Here is a 16,617-nt window from a genome sequence, read left to right as displayed (position 1 = left end):
AAAATGTATTTAAAAACGATTGAATAGCACTCACAAAATGAGCTATGCATCAATTTCTATTTTTCCGTTAATTTCCAGCGCCGCGGATTTCGCCCGCCATCGGCCATCTTTACTTTTTTTTCTCCACCGACGCCAACTGTCAACGTCATGTACTCACCTCTCGCACGCACGCACACACCAAACTGTCACTTCGCTTCGCAATGAAAGGAGCACGGATAATCGAGCGTCGGCCGTAATTGTGTATGTAGTTCGCCATTTTCGTTTCGGAACGAGAGCAAAAAAAAGCCTACCCCGTTCGGGAAAAACGGGATTCACGGCTTCTACGAACAAACGGTGAAAATTGATCGTGAACGTGCGTAAATCAGTGAGCTTACGGTGATCGTGAGTGGCCGTGCACGGTCGGTGCAGTGCAGTTTTTTCTGTTCCGTTTCGTTTTCCGTCGATTTGCGTGTTTTTTCGCGTAGTGGTGCAGCAGCAGCACAGTATCATTCATCATCATCATCATCATCGCCACCACCATCATCGTCATCGTCGTCGTCGCAGCAGCAGCAGCAGCAAAAGAAACAACGGCATCGACACTTATTATCGGTACACCCGTGACGACGTTTTCCCCCGGTGTTGTTTGTGGAAACGGGAAAAAGCGATCCTGGTGCGGCGATGTGAAAAGATGCTATTTTCCTGTCTCCGTAGCCGTGGTGTGGCAGCAGTCACGCAGGTAGAGGAACCCCGTGTTTCCATCATCCGGTAGACGACGCGTCGTTGTGCACCCCGAGCCCCTGTTCCCCCTCCTCTCACCTATCTTCCATTTCGTACCGCGCGTCGTGAACAGGCCAGTGCAAGTAGGCTGTGAGAAGTGGTGTATTTGGTTAAACGGAGGCAGACGCGTTGGGAAAGCGTCCGTGGAAAAGCTGCCGCGGAGAGAAAGTGAATGTGGGAGTTTTTTTTCCATCTCGGTCGTTCGGTTCTCGGCAATATTTTGGTTCGCTGACCTGTCCGCTTCGGCCCGTGGCTGGCTGGCGGTTGTTGCCGTGTGCGTGTGTTTGTGCGTGCGTGCGTGCGTGTTGATTCGGTGTTTTTCGAAAGCCCTCTGGCGGTAGAATCCTTCGGCAGCTGAAGCTGCGTTGTATCCGAAGGGGGCCCAACGTAAACCCTCTGTGACAGGGCGACGATGCTGCTGTGCCTAACAACCATCCAGCCCACCAGATATTCGCAGCAAGAACACGCAGCATCATCACCAGAATCATCTGGTTAAGCCCTCGGGACGTAACAGATGAGAGAGAGAGAGAAAGAGCAGCGAAAGAGGCAACCTGGTAACGCATTCCATTCCCGCTGAGGTGTCACCGTGTTCGGTGGAGTGTCTGGCAGGCTGGCTGGCTGGCTCGCTGATCGTGTCCAAAACCGGGTGGGCCACAACGTGTGTGTGCGTCTCGGTGGTGTAGTGTGGTGATGCGTGGAATGTTCCGTGGACGCATTTTTCGTTGCTTCATTCATCGGTGCACGGTTCTTTTCGTTCCTTCCCTTATGCCACTTTCTTCGTGCCAGACAGTGTTCGAACGTGTACGCGTGTGTGTATGTGTGCGTTTTTTGAAGTAAGGGAGCAACTCGCGAACGCGCTCGCGGCGAATCAAGATATCCACCACCAGAAATCCCTATTCTCTGCCCACTGGGTTTTAACAAGTAGGCTTTGGTTATGGTTGTGTTGAGCACCGTTAGACCGTGTTGTGTGTTTTGTGGAGGAAACACACACACACACACACACACACACACACCAGTAGTTCTCGCGTACGCGGCGGGACATCGATGGGCCAGGTGCATTACAGCAGGCAAACAACAAAAGCTCCCCATTTAAATTGTTAGTGGTAAATTTGTGCTCCCTTACAAAGGGAAATTCAATGTTTGCAGTAACGGAAATTAGTGTGGTCAATCGGTTCTCCTTATCTCGTAAAGAAGTGCATCTTCCGATCGCCAATGGACTGGCCTGCTGTGGTTGTTTCCAAGTGTGTATTGACTTCCCGTTCTACTCATTTCGGTTTTGCATCAAAAAGCACCATCACAGTAGCCTAGGGATACAGGCTAGATGTTTACAGCTAGTTCCCGCTATACGCACGCTATCGAATGGAATAGAATTTGTATAGCTTATTTGGGTGTCGATTTGAAGTTTATTTTATTAAAAAATCCTTTCTTAACTAGCTTCTTTGGCAGTAGAACCTCAAGGGAATTTAACCTGGTTGTCGTATTAGCAACCGGCACTGCAATTTCTACCCAAAACTATATTAACAAAATTATCAGATTTTTAAGAACTCAAATTGGGTGTATTTTGCGGCTTGAATGTTAGCTCTCTTTACAAACTGACAAATCCAAACTAGCAAAAAAATTAAGAATTAGATGAGTATCTGGTCCACATCATACTGATTTTTCTATCTAGGTCAGCGGTCGGTACTTGCGACGCATTAGCTATTTCAATGTGCCTTTGAATGGCAAAATAGATCCATTTTCTCCTTGAACAGCTCCTAGTTTAATGCCGTTTGTTAAATTCATCAATCTTTCATTTAAGAGCTTTAAAAAATATGAGTCGTTATTCTATGATACGATGATTTTTATTTTCGATGTCGGCAGGTTTTAAAGCCGGGCTTTCTATCTGAAATCAGTGCACTACGACTTGTCGCACATTTCTTGTACTTACTGTAGTGCATTTATTACCGACGAGCAACCTGATCAAATTTCTACTTCAAAATTTAAATGAATAAAACAATTTAAAAAAAAATCGTTGTTAGGACTTACATTTTAAATATTTCCACAGCTCCAAAATCCCACGCTTTTCACGTCCACCAATCGAAGTGAGCAGTTTTCGCTTTTCGGTAACAAAAGAATTACTTTCGCGCTGCTACACATTTTGACAGCTGCTTTGTGCCGTTTGTCGCGCGTGGTCTGTCGCTGGCTGCCAAGTTTGGAGGTTTCTTTGTTTTCGATCCTGTACGCAGAACTGCACAAGGCTGGCTGGCTAGCTGGCTGGCTCTGTTTTCCACTGGAGAAAATCTCTCCGCCCACCACCCAACGGCGTTGCGTTTCCCGGAGCTGTGTGTGTGGGGGGGGGGGGGGGGGAGGGTGTCCGAAGAAAATTTGTTAAATTGTGAACCATTGTGTGAAGTGTGTTGTGTGTGTGTGTTAACTATGGCTGGCCAGCTCGCGCTTACATGCCAGGAATCGGGTGTATGCTGGGTGATTAATTATTATGATTTGCTGTCCACCACCTACCACCATGTTAGCACCCCCCCGACCGATCCCGAGCAATTGCAGTTACGGTGGAAGCTGTAACAATTGTTTACCCTTTTCTTCGCACGCTGCGCCAGAAAGAGAGCACCCGAACTGTCAAGATGCGTCTCAGCCGTATTATTGTTACTATTATTTCCATCTGTTTCTCTTGCTCCTTTGCTCATTGTATGCTGCACACATACATGTACGGCAGCACAGCTTCTCCTGTGTACGAATGGTGCGCTTGTGTGCGTTGTGACGCTTTTCCGCCAGCACGCGTTTGTCTGTATTTCTCTCCCGGTTTTGTTGAAGCAAACAGTGTTTAAAAAATCGACAACACACCAGTGCGGGAAACACTTGCCAGGAGCGGGACGATATCGAGTGTGATGTATGTGTTTGTGCGCGCGTGTTTTTCTGCAGAATCTCAACGACGCGCGGAATATTCTTCTACTGCTTTGATAGATGCGCGCGCGCGCGCCTGTATGTGTGTGCAAGTGTGTACACGTTCAAAACAAAAACTCTTGAAGGAAAACATTTTCCCGCGATCCAAGCAAGCAACCGTTGTTGGGAGATGCTTCTGACACTTCGCCGGTTGCTTTGATGACTTTTCCTTCTGTGCTCTGAACGCTACCGGGGTTTTGTTTGTTTTGGAGATTCTGTCGGATGTTTGGAAGAGTAGTCTTTTCGTAGTGCCAAAAATTTCTGAAAATTTCTAAATTGATAGAATGTAAAGTTTCGCTATTTAGTGAGAGCTATACAGTACGTGGATATCCAACATCTTATTCTTCCAAGTGATACTGCCTTCGTTACCATGGCAACAAGCACTAACGTAGCATACGCTCTCTACCCTGTAGGAACTGGACCACTTACTCGGCATTTCCCTGAGCATCGATACGCATCGCAACGAAACTCGTGGTTAATTCTTACCGGCCATCGTGCTGTTGAACATATTCTGTGAACACCGATCTACAGCTTGGAACACCGATCTACAACCAGGGAAATCAGTCTGCCTGCAAACTTCTATTACGTTTCGCCGCACACCTATCGTCACCAGCAACAACAGTAGCAATGAGTGATCGAGATGTTCCAAGCGTTCCAATAACCACACTCGCTGGTCTTACCAGTCTTTCCGACTGTGAGTAGTTGCCGCCGGTACAATATTGTCAGACAAATGTTTATCTTTATTAAACCTTTTTGCTTTGTATTCGTTTTAGTGCTGAGCGAACTTCCCATCTCCGATTCACTGTCCGTGTCCGGTTCGCTAAACCGTTCGCTTCTGTTCCATCCGCGTGTGGCCGAGGAAGCGAACAATCTGCTCGCCACACGGGATGACGCACTAACCGCACAGCTCGTGACGGCAATCGAACAAACCAATTCGGACAGCATCGAGCTGAAGGATCAGTACCCGCAACCGGCTGCTCCGGCCAATGGCGGTGCACCGATCGATGGACCGTCGCTGTTACAGGCGATTCATGCCAGCCGGCCGAACGTTTTCAAGAGCCCCTACAATCCACAAATCCACCAAATGTTCAGCAGTGCTGTTGCGCAAGGGGTAGGAAATCAGCAGTTGGTGGCGCAGCAGCAGAAGATAAGTAAGTGGGGGAGAATGGTGTTACACTAATGTCACACTAATCCAAAATCTGGCATCTTCAACGCCTTACTGTATCTCAGTAACTCAAACTGGATAATAGATCAAGCTAAACCGCATTATAACTACCTAAGCTCACCAAACTAACCTCCTGTCCACCTTATTCACACTGTACAAAGTACATTAAACAGAATAATCTTCGTTATCTATACCCATCGCGTACAAGACGCTATTGTTGTTGCTGCATTGCTAAGGGAAAGTCTGCTGCCTGCAGGATTAACAGAAAAACATTACAAATAACCAATTGCACCTAGTCGAATTGAATGTTGTATTTGTACTAACATGTATTGAAATAATTATTGCAAACTTTATGGTATAAGTAGTTCCGTTGTAGATAATTTCGTTACAGAACTTTTTAACTTTTTCACATTACTTATAGTTTAGTATCACGGCTTCTCACCGTGTTTGTACAGTTGCTATATGTATATGATGTATATAATATTGCTTCGGTAATTCGGTAACATTTACAATTGCTTTTAATAATTCGCTCCCACATCCCACACTAGAACTGTTTATGATTGCTGATTTTGCTTTATTTTTCTTTTTCTTTACTGTAATTTTGGATTGTTTGATGCGTGTGTGTTTATTTGTACGTGTGTGGCGCAGCTCCAACATCACAGACACAGTTTTACAACCTTCCCAACGAAAGTTACACAAATCTGGTGCAATTACCCCAAACGTATACGAATCAGCAGCCAGTACCAATCGAACAGTTGCAATCGGTGTTTCAAAGTCAACATGACATCCAGCAGCTGCAGCAGCAACTTCACCATGCACAGCAGACTGTCCCTAATCTACAGCAACAACAGCAGCAGCTACAGGAAACTCAGCTTCTACAGCAACAGTTTCAATTTGCCGACCCAAACCAAATCATCCCTACGCCGCAAGCCACCATCATTCGCGGTCAGCAGCAAAATTCCTTTCCCATCCTTCCCACCCAAACGCCAACCACCGTAATGGTCGGTCAGCAACCGGTCGGTGGTGGTGGTGGCTCACAGCTACAGCAACAGGTGATTAATATACAAAACGTTACGTACTCGTCCAATTCTGCAGAAAACAGCCAACTGCAGCAACAGCAGCAACTCTTCCAACAGCAGCAGCAGCAGCAGCAACAACACAATCAAAATGTGATCGTTTCCCATGCATCCAACATCGGGCAGGATCAAACGTTGCAGGCACTGGATCCGCATCAAAGTGTGATCCAGCAGTCCTCCACAGCAGCAGCATCCTACACAACGGTCGGTAGTAATCAGGCGGCGACCATGTTGCAACAAAATAACTTAATCCCACAACAGCAACAGGTATAACGTCTTTGCCATATCTTACATGCAATGTTAAGGATTGATTGATTGAAACTGATTGTTATTTTTCCTCTCTCTCTCCTCTTGCAGCACCTAAATGTGATAAATCAAACGAATAATAATATACACAGTGCCTCAACCCAACAACAGCAGCACCAATACCCGCAACAGTCGCCGCAGCAGCAACATCTGCCAAACCACAACACTCTATTACCGCAATCTCAACAGCAGCAGCAGCAGCACCAGCAATCTCATCTCAACAATGGCACCCCAGCCGTGGTTGCCCCGTCCGGCGGAATGAATCATCAGCAAACACTGTACCAGCAGCAGCAGCAGCAGCAGCAAACGCAGCAGCAGCAGCAGCAACAATTCACCAACGCAAAGCTTCCCGAAACGGCACCCCGGAACAACGAATATTTGCAGCAACAGCAGCAGAGCAAAAATCTCGACGCCCGGGGTAGACCGTCCCCAGCCCAAGGCAGCACGGCGCCGGACACGGTCAACGCAACCGGCACATCGCTAAACATCGCGCAACAGCATCACGCGACGAAGGGTCCCCAGCAGGCGCAAACCACCGCGCACCGGTACCCGACGCCACTGCTGGGGCCAAACAAACCCAGACCACCGGGAGCTGGCGGTGGGCAACCGAATGCGAATGCTACTACCACCCCACCTGCCATACGTCCGATCGGTGTAAGCGGTGCGCTGATGGGCAATGCGTCCACTGCCACGCTAAATCGTCCCGCTGCTTCGTCTCAGTCGAGCAGCAGCAGCAGCAGCAGTAGCAGCAGTACCGCGGCAGCGCCAGCACCGACCAAACCAGCTCCAGCAGCCGGCATCAACAAACCTCCGCCAATCGACTCAAAGCATCTCTTCCGACTAATACCGCTCAGCGAGGTGGACACACTGAAGCTGCCGAAGGTGATCGTCGGCTCGGAACGGTTAACGGAAAAGCACACCAAGATGCTGGTCGCCGCCGAGGGGCTCAAAAAATTTGTGGCCGAAGAACCGAAAATGGCGGCCCGCATGGGGCTGGAGAAAAAGTCTTTCGATCAGATTTTCAGCAAAATGAAGGAGGAAGAATCGGCCGCCGTACGCATCGGGCCACCGTCGAAACGGAAAGCAGCGCAGGAAAAGGTTGAGGAAAATCCGGAAGATTACCTGAGCAAACCGAAGCTGCGGCGAGTGGAGCGGCCGGCCGCCGCACCGGTGGTGAAAAAGCTTAGCAAGGAAGAGCTGATGGCCACCAACACGTACCAACGGTTCGTGTCGTTGATGAGCAAAATTTTCGACCAGCTCGATGAAACGGAAACGCCCACGATGGAGGAAGGCGACGAGCAGTACGAATGCATACCGACGGGGTTGTTGAATAGTATTAGTGCGGAGGCGGCCAAGCTGAAGGTACGCAACGCGATCGATGCAATACCGGAGAACAAGCTGACGCTGCTCATCACGTACGCAATGCGCTCGATCCATTCGGCGAAGAACTTGAGCGGCTCCGAGCTGCAGGACGATCTGGTGGGGGATGAGTGCATCGAGAAGATACTGAACGCGGTCGAGGCGGCACTGCTCGTCTGCTGTCTGTACACGAGCAAAAACACAAAGTTCCTGCAGGAGGACAACATCGACGCGATCATCAAGTTCGTCCAGTTTCAGCTGCGGGAAACGATTTTCCCCTCGTACGATCCGGTGTACTCGGTGGAAACGAAGCGGAAAGCCGGCGAGGGCAACAAGAAGAAGAAGGCGGTCAGCTACCAGCAGAAGGGCATCACGATGCTGTACACGAAAACGGTCGAGCTGTCGAAGCAGCTCGTAACGATGTTCGAATCGTTCCACTTTGTCGACACGATCGTCATCCACGCGTCCTCGCTCGGGGTGGAACCGTTCTTCGTGGACAACATCGAAACGCTCCAGTTCGTGTGTCTCGATCTGGTGACGACAATCTTTCAGAACGAAAAGTACGCACACCATCGACGAAACATCGTGTCGGACATACTGACGTCGTTCGATCGGTTGCCCCACTCGAAGCGGAATCTGCGACCGTACAAGCTGGTCAACAATGGGGGCAACATACAGATGATGACGGCGCTGGTGTTGCAGCTGATTCAGTCCTCCGTCATCCTGCCCGACACGCTCACAACGGACACGGCGGGCGGCGGTGGTGGTGGGAAAAGCACGGACCTTTTCATCTTCGGCAAATACAACACGGCGCTCAGCATTGGCGGCAACTTTCTGACCACCTTTCTGGACAAATGTAAAAGCCGCTCGAATGAAACCGACTTCCGTCCACTGTTCGAGAACTTCATACACGATCTGCTCACGACGGTGAACAAGCCCGAATGGCCCGCCGCCGAACTGTTGCTCAGCCTGCTCGGCACGATGCTGGTGAAGAAGATGTCCGACAAGGGGGTGGAGCAGTCGATCCGCGTGGTGTCGCTCGAATACCTGGGCATCGTGGCGGCACGGTTGCGGAAGGATACGGTCGAGTCGCGCTGCAAGGTAAAGACGATGGACACGCTCATCCGCTACATCAAGATCGAGCAGGAAAAGGAGGGCGATGAACCGATGCGCAACAGCAAGTTTCAGCTGGACGAAGAGGAGGAGCGGACCGAGTTCCTGCAGAAGATACTGCTCGACTTTCTCGCGGTGAACGCGCACGAGGGTAATGTGGTGTGGAACCATGCGCGCCACTTCTACCTCACCCAGTGGTATCGGGATTTGATGCAGCGCAAGAAAAAGATTGCCGAGGGCGAGAAGGGGTACGCGTCGCGGAAGAAGGGTGGTGCCGGCGGGGCGAAAAAGCGGAAACGGTATCAGAGCGATTCGGACGGTGGGGGGTCGGACGGTGGCGGTGGTGATGATTCGGACGATGGCGACGGGCACGGGAGCAACATACGGGAGGGCCAGATCGATCAGGAGCTAAACAGTGAAATCTTCCGCATGCTGGACACACGGAAACAATACTATCTTAGTCAGGTGGCACCGTTCGGCGGGCGGACGGCTGGTGGCGGGCGGTCGGGCGCACCGGTCGGTGGCAATTACGAGATTAAAACCTACATCGACTACAGCAACGCGAACCTGATCGCCCAGTATCTCGCCAGCAAGCGGTCATTCTCGCAGAGCTACGACAAGTACCTGCAGAAGATCATTCTGGTCGTGCGGGAACCGGTGGTCGCGATACGGACGCGCGCGATGAAGTGTCTCGCCAGCATTGTGGAGGTCGACCAGATGGTGCTGGCGCGGAAGGACATGCAGATGGGCGTGCAGCAGAAGCTGCTCGATACGGCCATTTCGGTGCGCGAGGCAGCGGTGGATCTGGTCGGGAAGTACATCCTGTCCGATCACGAACTTATCGATCAGTATTACGAAATGATTTCGCAGCGAATACTGGTAAGCAGGCTCGCAGACACGGACGACATGGGGCTGCAGGCGAACGGAGCTAACGATGGTTTGTTTCTTCTCGGCTTTTTTTTTTGTCGCAGGATACGGGCGTTTCGGTACGGAAACGGGTAATCAAAATCCTTCGAGACATCTGCATCGAGTATCCGGCGCACGAGAAGATACCGGACATTTGTGTGAAAATGATCCGGAGGGTGAACGACGAGGAAGGCATCCAGAAGCTGGTGATGGACGTGTTTATGACGATGTGGTTTACGCCGTGCAATGATAATGATAAGGTACGAACAGCAAGCACCGTCGCAGTTCGTTCAATAATGTACCGTCATCCCTTCTTTCTCAGGCTGCAATGGATAGGAAAATTACCCAGATTATAGACGTTGTCTGCTCGTCGCACGAAACGGGTACGCAAGGTTTCGATGCCTTACTGAAAACGGTATGCAGCTTTAATTAAATACTTTTTTTTTTTCGAGAATCATATCATCTTCCCCCCTCACCTTTCCGTTGTAGATATTCGAACCAAAGGAGAGCAAAGACGATTCGAAGCTGAAGAAGGAGATTCCCAAAACCTTGATCAAAGCCTGCCAACAGATTGTGGACGGACTAGTGGAGGCGACGATGCGGCTGGAAGGGGCGGAAAACACGCGGCTCGTCGGCTGCATTACGGCGCTGCATCTGTTCGCCAAGATACAGCCGCAGCTGCTGGTGAACCACGCAATCTCGCTCGAACCGTATCTGAACATGCGCTGCCAGAACCAGATTATCTCGAAATTCATCAGCTCGATAGCGGAAATACTTGAGCAGGTATGCCCGGATAAACAATTTTATAAACCTTAATGTAAACCCATTTGCTTGGTTCACACCAACAGGTGGTTCCCCTAATGGATCATCCGAGTGAGGTTTTCCTAGCGGACCTGGAGTCGCATCTGATGATGCTGATCGTTTCGCAAAGCCGCGCGATCGTGCTGAGCTGTGTTTCCTGCCTGTCGACGGTGGTAAACAAAATCACCAAGAACTACAAGCTGATTCGGGACTGTTTTGCAAAGTAAGCTTTGTCGCACTCTCGGGTATGAATTCTTCGCGATCGGTCTCCTAACATCGGGTCGCTTTGTTTTCCAGATTGTACAACAACTGTCTGCTGTTGATCAAAGACAAGCTTGCGTCCGATTCTTCAATACCCATCGAGCAGTTTTTTCGGCCCCAGTTTCGACGGAGCATCTTTACGGTTGGATTGTTCATGCGGTACTTTGACTTCCGGCTGCCGGAGGTGTACGGTGAGCCCAATCAAGGTGAGCGGAGATCCCATGCATAAAATGCCCCCATTACCCATTACAGCTGATTGTTCGTTTCGTTTGTTGCAGGTTCCAATCTACCGGCCAACATCTGTGAGGACGTGTTCGCCACGTTAGCATTTTTCCTTTCGTGTGATCACAGCGAAATGTGCAAGGAAGCGCTTACCTCGATGGGTAACTTCTGTGTGAAAAACTACGAATATCTGATGAAGGTCGAGCTGCGCGACTACTACAACTATCTGCTGACGCAGGACAAGGTGCTGACGGACATGAAGATAACGGTGCTGAAAAACATTCTCATGTATCTGACCGAGGCAGAGAACCAGATGGTTCGGAACGATAAGGAGTGTAAGTGCAAATGCTTCACACGTACCGTGTGCTGCGCTGTTGAGCTACACTATCCTTTTGGGTTCCGTTTTCATTCCAGGGTCAAAACAATCAAAAACGGAAGATCTGAAAGAGATGGGCGACGTGTCGTCCGGCATGGCGAGCCGAGTGATACAGATCTACCTGAAGGAGATACTGCGCAGCTTCTTGCACCGGGACTACGGTGTGCGGACGTGGGCGATGCGGGTCGTCGAGATAGTCCTGCGGCAAGGCTTGGTCCACCCAGTACAAATAGTTCCTTACCTAATATGCTTAAGTACCGATCCGGAAAAGGATGTAAGAGCAGCGTCCCGCGCCCGTCCCGCCCCTTTTTTCGAATCATTAATAAATAACTCCGACTCGGTTCGTACGTTCTCCCTTCTTTTCTTTTTCCTTCACAGGTGGCACACAGTGCGGACAGACATTTGCAGGAAATCGATAAACAGTACCCGGGCTTTGTAAATATGAAATCTCACGCCGGCATGCAGCTGTCGTACGAGCTGCAGGAGCTGCTGCAGCGACGGGACGAGAGCAGCATTGTCCGGGGCTACCGGGTGCGGGATCCGCAGGAGCCGCCGTCGGCGCTGAACGGGTTCCTGTACACGCTGCTGCGCGGCACCAAGCCCCAGCGGCGTGCCCTGATCCAATCGATCACGAAGCAATTCGACGAGGGCAAAATAAGCTTGCGGCAAATGTTGTACCTGGCGGACAATCTGGCCTACTTCCCGTACGTCGTGCAGGATGAGCCGCTGTACATTATCCATCACGTCGACGTGCTCATCTCGGTGACGGGCACGAACCTGTTGGCGACGTTCCGGGAAGGTTTAAAGCCACCGCCGGGGACGGAGGCAAACACCGAACCTAATGGTAAGCCGAGTCGAAAAGTTTGTCCGGATGTAGCGAATGCCGACATCTAGCTTGTGGTAACCTTACTTTTGGTATTCTCAAAGCACAAAATCCCCTCGAAGACGATGACGATGACGATCAGGAAGCAATACTGAACCGGCTGCCGGACGATACGTCCGATTTGGAGAACTGTATACGGTCAGCGCAAGGTTGCATGCTTCTCTTAATACTCAAACAGCATCTGAAGGACATCTACGGTATCACGGACAGGTGAGTGAATGAAATGGAGCAAATGCAGGGTTACACTAGCTAGGAATTCCACACAGAGAGAGAATAAAAGAAATATTAAGATAGTGTTTGTTAGAACGGCTCGGTCAAATCAAAGACGGTGCGTTAAGACTTATCTTCTTTCTGATTTCGTTTTAGCAAAATCTCACGATACTCCCCATCGGAATCCGGCAAAATCTACGACAAAGCCATGCAGCGAAGATCCAACTCAATGTTCGACCCGAAGGCAACGATAACGCTGCTGAAGGAGAACCGCACCGACAGCGATGCGAAGGGCGACAAGGAACGGATCGAGCTGGTGCAACGATACTTAGACGTAAGCGCGCGTTCGCGCGGCCATTTTGCTTACCGCTTCACCGCACTTTTTAATTTCCTCACCCTTTTTTTCCCCCTCTCTACAGTTCAAACAGCTAATGCTGCGGCTTGATCCGGACGATCCCGATCTGCTGGATGAGGACGAAAAGCCTAACTCGGTCGCCGGCACACCGGTCAAACAAGCGCCAGCAGCCGCGGCTTCCTCGGCGGCACCCGCCTCGTCCACCCAGCACAATCACAACTCAACCGCTACGGACGGAACAAGCAATAATGTCGGCCACGTGAACAACGTCAACAGCGGCGGCGTTGGTGGCCCCGTCACGGTTTCGCAACAGAATGTGAGTGTTTAAGCAGTGTCGCGCTGGAGGTCGTGTGAGCGAGCGAGTGTGTGTGTGTTTGGGCCGGGTTCTAACGCAACTATTATGTCACGTGCCATTTTTGCAACCCTCCCCCCAAAAAATCAACCTTTTATAGGATTATAGCAATCGATCGTCGTCTTACCAGGGTGTGCCGAAAACACCGAAATCCGGATCGAATCGGCAGCAGCTGTCCTCGGCACGCAAATCGGCTGCCAGTGGGCGAACCAGCACGAAGAAGAAGAAACGGAAAGTGTCCAGCACGGAGGAGGACGAGGAAAGCGACGAGGCCAGTGACGATGATTACGATTAAGAGGCGTACACTCGTCTACCATCGCAGCCACGGACCACTGCGGATCGCGCCCTCTCTGTGCGCGCGTGTGTGTATGTTTGCGTTTACCACAGTACTTCCTCCCCTTGGATGCATCCTGCGTGAGAGGGATCTATCCGCCACGGTGTCCCGGTTTATTCTACCTTCTCTTTTTCCCTCTCTACAACTTATTAGCTTTGTGTCTTTCTACGTGTAATGTAGGGGTGTAGGTTCTATGTTTCTTTCCTTTTGTTTTTCATTCTCACCTCTTCACTACTTACAATTATGTTGTCTGTGTTAGTGCCAGCTTATCTACAGCTAGTAGTTTCCATTAATGATGCGCATTCCTATTTCCATTAGCGAAACCTTACACTACATTACAACCTGCGCCAGGATAATCGAATGCATTTGATTTCTGTTTTGCTCTTTCCCTTTCCACAAATCACCTTTACCTTTTGCACTGTTATTATGCTGGTTAGTAAAGACGCCCGGTTTATAAATGGGAAGCAAACACTCAACACAACATTAAAATCCATGCAATACAAAAGTTGAAATTAAACAACAAAAAAGTCAACACTTAAATTTAAAGCAAAACAAAAAACACACACACGGTTGTTCAAAGCGTCGTTTCGGATGAATTTGTTGAAGAGAATTTAAAGTAACGAACGAAGCAGGTTTGGGAAGATTTCGGGCAACAAACAAAAGAAGATCCTTTATTTAATTTGCTCCTCATATACACTGAAAACATAAAAATAAGTACCCGGTGATGTCCGCGAAACCAGAGGAAAACAAAACCCAACCACGCAATAATTATTGAGAGAAGAGTAATTTTTTAAAACGTTTATCGAAATATTTATGAAACTGTTTGGAAGAGATTTGCCGTAAAAACACAAACAAAAAAACTAAACACAAAACAGAGAGAGAGAGAGAGAAAGAGATGCGGACTGTTAGTAGAAGCGTTGGTATGGTGATGGGATCAGGCACTTGCCTCTCTTTTGGCGAGAAAGAATTGCAGGGTTTTCCAGGTGATTTTACAGAAATGATACTGTTTAAAGCACAAGGTAGCGTACAGTGCAGGGCAGGCAAACAGCATTTCAGACTGCTCTCTCTCCCTCTCTCTCTCTGTATGAGGAGAGCGTTCGTGGATGATATCACGAAATGAAGTGCTAGTGTTCTGAAATTGTCTTACCCTGTGGTTCTGTTACGAGCTACCGTAGCCTGCAATGTTGTGTTGCTTTTGCGAAATCATCTGAAAAGCTCAGTGCAAGTGATAAAATTTTGGAGGATGAGTACATATACAAAAGAAAGCAAAACAAAATGGAGGAGAATGTATAGTGTGGGGGGTGGGGGGGGGGGGATATTAACTTATACTCTGCAATGAAACGAATGTGAGCCAGCGGCAAATTGCGCGCGAACAAGTTAGAAAGGTAAAAAATTGTAACGGGAAAGACTTTTACTGTGTGGGTGTGTGCGTGTGTGTGTGTGTGAGGGAGGGGTGGGATTATGCACTCATGTGTTTCCAGTTAGCGTAGAGGGGGAGAAATAGGGCACAGTGTTTGGTGGGAGCGGTGTACAAAACGATGTTTTGTAACATATAATTGTATATTTAAATACTGCTCGCGTCTATTACTGAACGATCTACTTAGTTTAAAGAACAGCACGAAAGGTGATGAACATTAGCAATGCAAACAAATTGCGCTGACAGGTCCGAGGGACAGTAGAGGGATGCTGTTTCTTGGCAACATGGCAAGAGGAATACTGTAATATTGATTGTTTATACGCCAGCCAGCAATTATACGTCTACTTGTACGTTAAGCGAAATACGGGGGCCGAGATGTGAGATCACACAACAACCGTCCGTTGTTTTGCTGGGATCTAATCTCGACCGGACCATGCCCTCCATGTCCTCCAAATAAGAAAGATGCATACGTGGTTGGCCAACGTGTGGTCTCATCACAGAATGGTAGGCAGGTCGAGCAATCGCTTGACTGTCCACTAGCTCCTATAGGTTACGGTAGCAGTAGCAGAGGTAGCAATAATAATAGCACACTGTAAATAGTAAACTCGTACGATTGTTTGTTCTTCTACATCTTCTGCTAGAGATGATCCTTTAAGTAAGAATACCGGAACGGACTGAAGTAAATGCAAATGTTTCGCAGGCATGAGGAAGAAGTGCAGCTAGTAGTAGTAGTAGTAGTAGTAGGAGCAGCGGGGCAGGTGTGGACAGAGAGTGTGTGAAAGGTACGCGCGCGCGCCATCTTCCGAAATTTCGCAGTACGAGTGCGTGTTTGTGTGTGTGTCTGGTGTGGTGTGTACGTGTAATAATTTTAAAGCAAATATTTAATGCAAAACGAAGAAAGGTACTAGATTTAGCAAACAGCAGCAGAAGCAGCAATCCCAATATTATCTTAAACAGCGCCACACTGTTAGGGACGGAACGAATGGGAGCGAAGGCCGGAAAAAAAAGGATGAAAACCAATATTCATTATAGATGTAGTGATAACAAGGGAAAACAGTGGAACAAACCTACACTACGAACGGGGGAGTATTAACTGAAGCGGCTTTTTTTTCTGAGTGTTGCGTGTGCACGTGTGCGCGGATGATGATACTGTGCGCATTTACAGATTAAGTAGGCTGAGATTCCACTACCGGATGATGCACCGGACTGCTGGGCACGCTCTCATACGGTACGATTGATCGTGCAGCTGTGGCGCTTTCGTGTAAATATTTGAACAAAAGGAGTAAATGCGAAACAAACAAACACAACAAAAAAACCTGTAAAAGAGTAATGAAGGAGCGACGCCAGTTGGAGTTAAGTTAGACGAAACGATTTAAAACACAAATCCACAAAAAATCCTTCGAGAAAGCAAATATATTTTCTCGTGAGAAAAGTACATCCAGAGTGTGTTTTATTATGCATTTAGGAGCACAGCAAGCTCCTTGGCCGGATCAGGTGGAGTTAGAGCTAAGGGAGATCGGATGGAGCCTTGGGGTGGAGGAGTGCAGCCATGGACCGTATTTCCAGGAAGCGGATTGGACACTTTCGCCTGCAATATATTCTCCAGAAATACCGGAAGCACAAGATCCATTTTATATGAAACAGTACGCTGATATTGCTATTTTCCGTAAGCTCCAGCTGTGAGAGAGTTCTATTAAAGCGCAGAGTATCCAACCAGAGGCCAGAACTCCTAGCAGTACGACCTATTTAACCTTAAGTGAACTAAGGAAAATGCGAAGAATTACTTTT

General features: G+C 48.9%; 1 protein-coding gene across 3 annotated transcripts; it reads left to right on the top strand.

Moving 5' to 3' along the window:
- Window positions 1-206: 206 nt before the first annotated feature.
- On the top strand, window positions 207-16,264 carry LOC118510877 (nipped-B protein). 3 transcript variants are annotated; one of them, XM_036053243.1, is made up of 18 exons: window positions 207-715; window positions 4,107-4,387; window positions 4,467-4,844; window positions 5,507-5,803; window positions 5,954-6,201; window positions 6,292-9,591; window positions 9,684-9,878; window positions 9,941-10,033; window positions 10,108-10,401; window positions 10,467-10,642; window positions 10,717-10,886; window positions 10,959-11,237; window positions 11,317-11,552; window positions 11,657-12,122; window positions 12,206-12,371; window positions 12,528-12,705; window positions 12,791-13,042; window positions 13,179-16,264. In XM_036053243.1, the coding sequence occupies exons 2-18, from the start codon at window positions 4,321-4,323 to the stop codon at window positions 13,371-13,373; spliced, it is 6,990 nt and encodes a 2,329-aa protein (XP_035909136.1). In that variant the 5' UTR covers window positions 207-715; window positions 4,107-4,320; the 3' UTR covers window positions 13,374-16,264. The 3 variants fall into 3 exon arrangements, with proteins under 3 accessions (XP_035909136.1, XP_035909137.1, XP_035909134.1); XM_036053244.1 differs by lacking the exon at window positions 5,954-6,201 and having other exon boundaries at window positions 5,507-5,910; XM_036053241.1 differs by having other exon boundaries at window positions 5,507-6,201.
- The last annotated feature ends 353 nt before the right edge of the window (window positions 16,265-16,617 follow it).

The sequence above is a fragment of the Anopheles stephensi genome, chromosome 3 (assembly GCF_013141755.1).
Source record: "Anopheles stephensi strain Indian chromosome 3, UCI_ANSTEP_V1.0, whole genome shotgun sequence".
NCBI classification, from domain to species: domain Eukaryota; kingdom Metazoa; phylum Arthropoda; class Insecta; order Diptera; family Culicidae; genus Anopheles; species Anopheles stephensi.
This window is presented reverse-complemented; position numbering and strand designations above follow the sequence as displayed.